This window comes from Penaeus japonicus, unplaced genomic scaffold, assembly GCF_977035675.1.
Source record: "Penaeus japonicus unplaced genomic scaffold, GWHDUDI00000001_assembly GWHDUDI00000037, whole genome shotgun sequence".
NCBI lineage: Eukaryota > Metazoa > Arthropoda > Malacostraca > Decapoda > Penaeidae > Penaeus > Penaeus japonicus.
Window position 1 is genome coordinate 16,019,239 of NW_028234439.1, and position 2,500 is coordinate 16,021,738.

The following is a 2,500-nucleotide window of genomic DNA, read 5'->3' on the forward strand; positions in this document are numbered from 1 at the left end:
AAGAAGTGACGAGCTTTTACCCGCGGGCCGTGAGAGGTACGAAGCCCGGCATGAAGAAATGCAAACGCGGGAAAGGCACCATGTTCACCGCCAGCTTCCTGAGATCGGCGTTCAGCTGGCCTGGGAAGCGAAGACAGGTGGTCACGCCCGACATGGTAAGGGACACCAGGTGGTTCAGATCGCCGTACGTGGGCGTGGTGAGCTTGAGCGTCCTAAAGCAGATGTCGTAGAGGGCCTCGTTGTCAATGCAGTAAGTCTCGTCTGTGTTCTCGACCAGCTGGTGGACGGACAGCGTGGCGTTGTAGGGCTCCACCACAGTGTCCGAGACCTGAAGGGAAGGTTTCTCCTCGCGTTAGACTCTCTTTGTGTGGGGGATCGCTCGCCCTCTATAACGTTATGCCATAGATTTCGGCAGTGAGGAAAGAGTGGGGATGAGGGAGAGGGAGGGAGAAAGAGAAGAAGATAGAGAGAGAAAGAAGGAAAGGGAAAGAGTTGAGATAAGGGAGAGGTAGGGAGAAGGAGAGGGAAATAGATAGAAAAGGATAGGGAAAGAAAGAGAAAAGGAAAGAGAGAGAAGGAAAGAGAGAGAGAGAAAGAGAGAGAGAGAGGGAGAAGGAGAGAGAGAGAGAGAGAGAGAGAGAGAGAGAGAGAGAGAGAGAGAGAGAGAGAGAGAGAGAGAGAGAGAGAGAGAGAGAGAGAGATAGAGAGAGAGGTGGGGAGGAAGAGCGAGCTGAACAGATAGTCAGAAAGAGATGATATAACCATAATTCAACATTTTTACCAAAGGATAAAGAAGCAATAAATTATATAGGAGGTTTAACTTCTGCGTGCACACAAGAGATAAGAGAAGCAGTAAATCTATATGTGGTTTTACATTTAATGGCGGAATTTACATTTAACGAGATGTGTGTTTTAAAAATGACCGGCTGACCGGCTTGTTTTTTGGTGCCTGCCTTAACACAATACCACAAAGGCTCACGTATCATTTATTACACGATGTAATACATGTAATTCAAATTTTATACCACATCTTCGTAAATACACGAAATTACCCATACCCATTCATACCCTTCACCCCAAACCTCGCCCAAACCATGACCACATACCTTTGGACTGGGCATGACGGAGAATGTGTTCATGATTCTGTCCGGGTATTCTTCCCTGATCTTGGAAATGAGGAGTGTTCCCATGCCCGAGCCGGTCCCGCCACCGAGGGAGTGTGTCAGCTGGAAGCCCTGCAGGAGGTCGCATCCTTCGGCTTCCTTCCGCACCACATCGATTACCGCGTCGACCAGTTCGGCTCCCTCTGTGTAGTGCCCCTTGGCCCAGTTGTTGCCGGCGCCACTCTGACCTGAATGAGGCGCGGGAACCAGGGTTGGTGGGTCGGGTCGGGGGAGAGGAGACTAGAGGCGCGGGAACCAGGGTTGGTGGGTCGGGTCGGGGGAGAGGGGAAGAAGGGGTCAAATTCGGTTTTTTATCTAAGGCGGGAACCAGGGTTGGTGGGTCGGGTCGGGGAGAGGGAGCATGGAATAGAAGGGGTCAATGCGGTAGGTTTTAATCAAAGGGAGCAAGGAATTGAAGGTTTTCAGCTAACTGGCATGTCAGGGGTCAAGGAATTGAGACTCGTTTCAGCTGTGTTAGGTCGAAGAAAACAGTTCAGATGCAGCCAGGACAGAGAATAGAAATTTTAACTATGCAGAGTCAAAGAAATGAGACTCGTTTCAGATGAAAGGAAGAAAGTTCAGATTAAGCTTTACGAAAACAGCCATACAAAATCCGAACAAAATCAGCCAAGCAAAATCTAGGAAATAAGGTTAGTTTCCTCTTTGAACAATCGAAATGAATAAGGCAGTCTAACTATACCAAGTCTTAGGAAATGAGGGCCTATCTATTGAAAGTCAAGAAAATGAAGTCTGTTTTATCTAAGGAAAATTAAGGAAATGAAGAACGCTGTAGCTTAGGTAAGTTAAGGGAGTGGCCGTTTCGTCGAGGGAATTTTAAGGAAAAGAGAATTTAGTACATAAGATGCAGAACTAGGGAAATAACGTCAAATTCAGCTAACGAAATGTCATGAAATAAAGGCCATTTCAGTCATGCAAGTTTAATGAAATCCATGTCAGTAACAGAAAGACCGTTATGCAAAGTCAATAAAAAAGGAGTCTATTTCAACAATACAGCAACAATATACATATAGATACATAACGCATTTAAATACACAACAAACAATAACCACGCATCAAAGCACATAAAATACTATAACAATACCACGATAAAAAAAAAAAAAAATTCTCGTCACCATCACTCACCGAAGACGAAGTTATCCGGCTTGAAGAGCTGTCCGAAGGGTCCCGACCGCACCGAGTCCATCGTGCCGGGTTCGAGGTCCACCAAGATAGCTCGTGGCACGTACTTCCCTCCTGCGGCAATGGGTGAGGTCAGGTCAGCGGAATAGGAAGTGAGGTCAGAGGTATATGAGGTGAGGTTAGAGGTAAATGAGGTG

The 2,500-nt window shown here is 46.8% G+C and overlaps 1 protein-coding gene across 4 annotated transcripts in view; it reads right to left on the reverse strand.

Moving 5' to 3' along the window:
* The window catches only part of LOC122246413 (tubulin beta-4A chain), a 30,857-nt gene that overhangs the window by 5,196 nt on the left and 23,161 nt on the right, over window positions 1-2,500 (reverse strand). For all 4 annotated transcript variants that reach the window (XM_043004974.2, XM_043004973.2, XM_043004971.2 and 1 more), the window contains 3 exons: window positions 2,307-2,417; window positions 1,107-1,351; window positions 21-328 (listed from right to left, as the gene is read on the reverse strand). In XM_043004974.2, coding sequence (XP_042860908.1) covers window positions 21-328; window positions 1,107-1,351; window positions 2,307-2,417 — 664 coding nt within the window. The remainder of the gene's footprint in view (window positions 1-20; window positions 329-1,106; window positions 1,352-2,306; window positions 2,418-2,500) is intronic.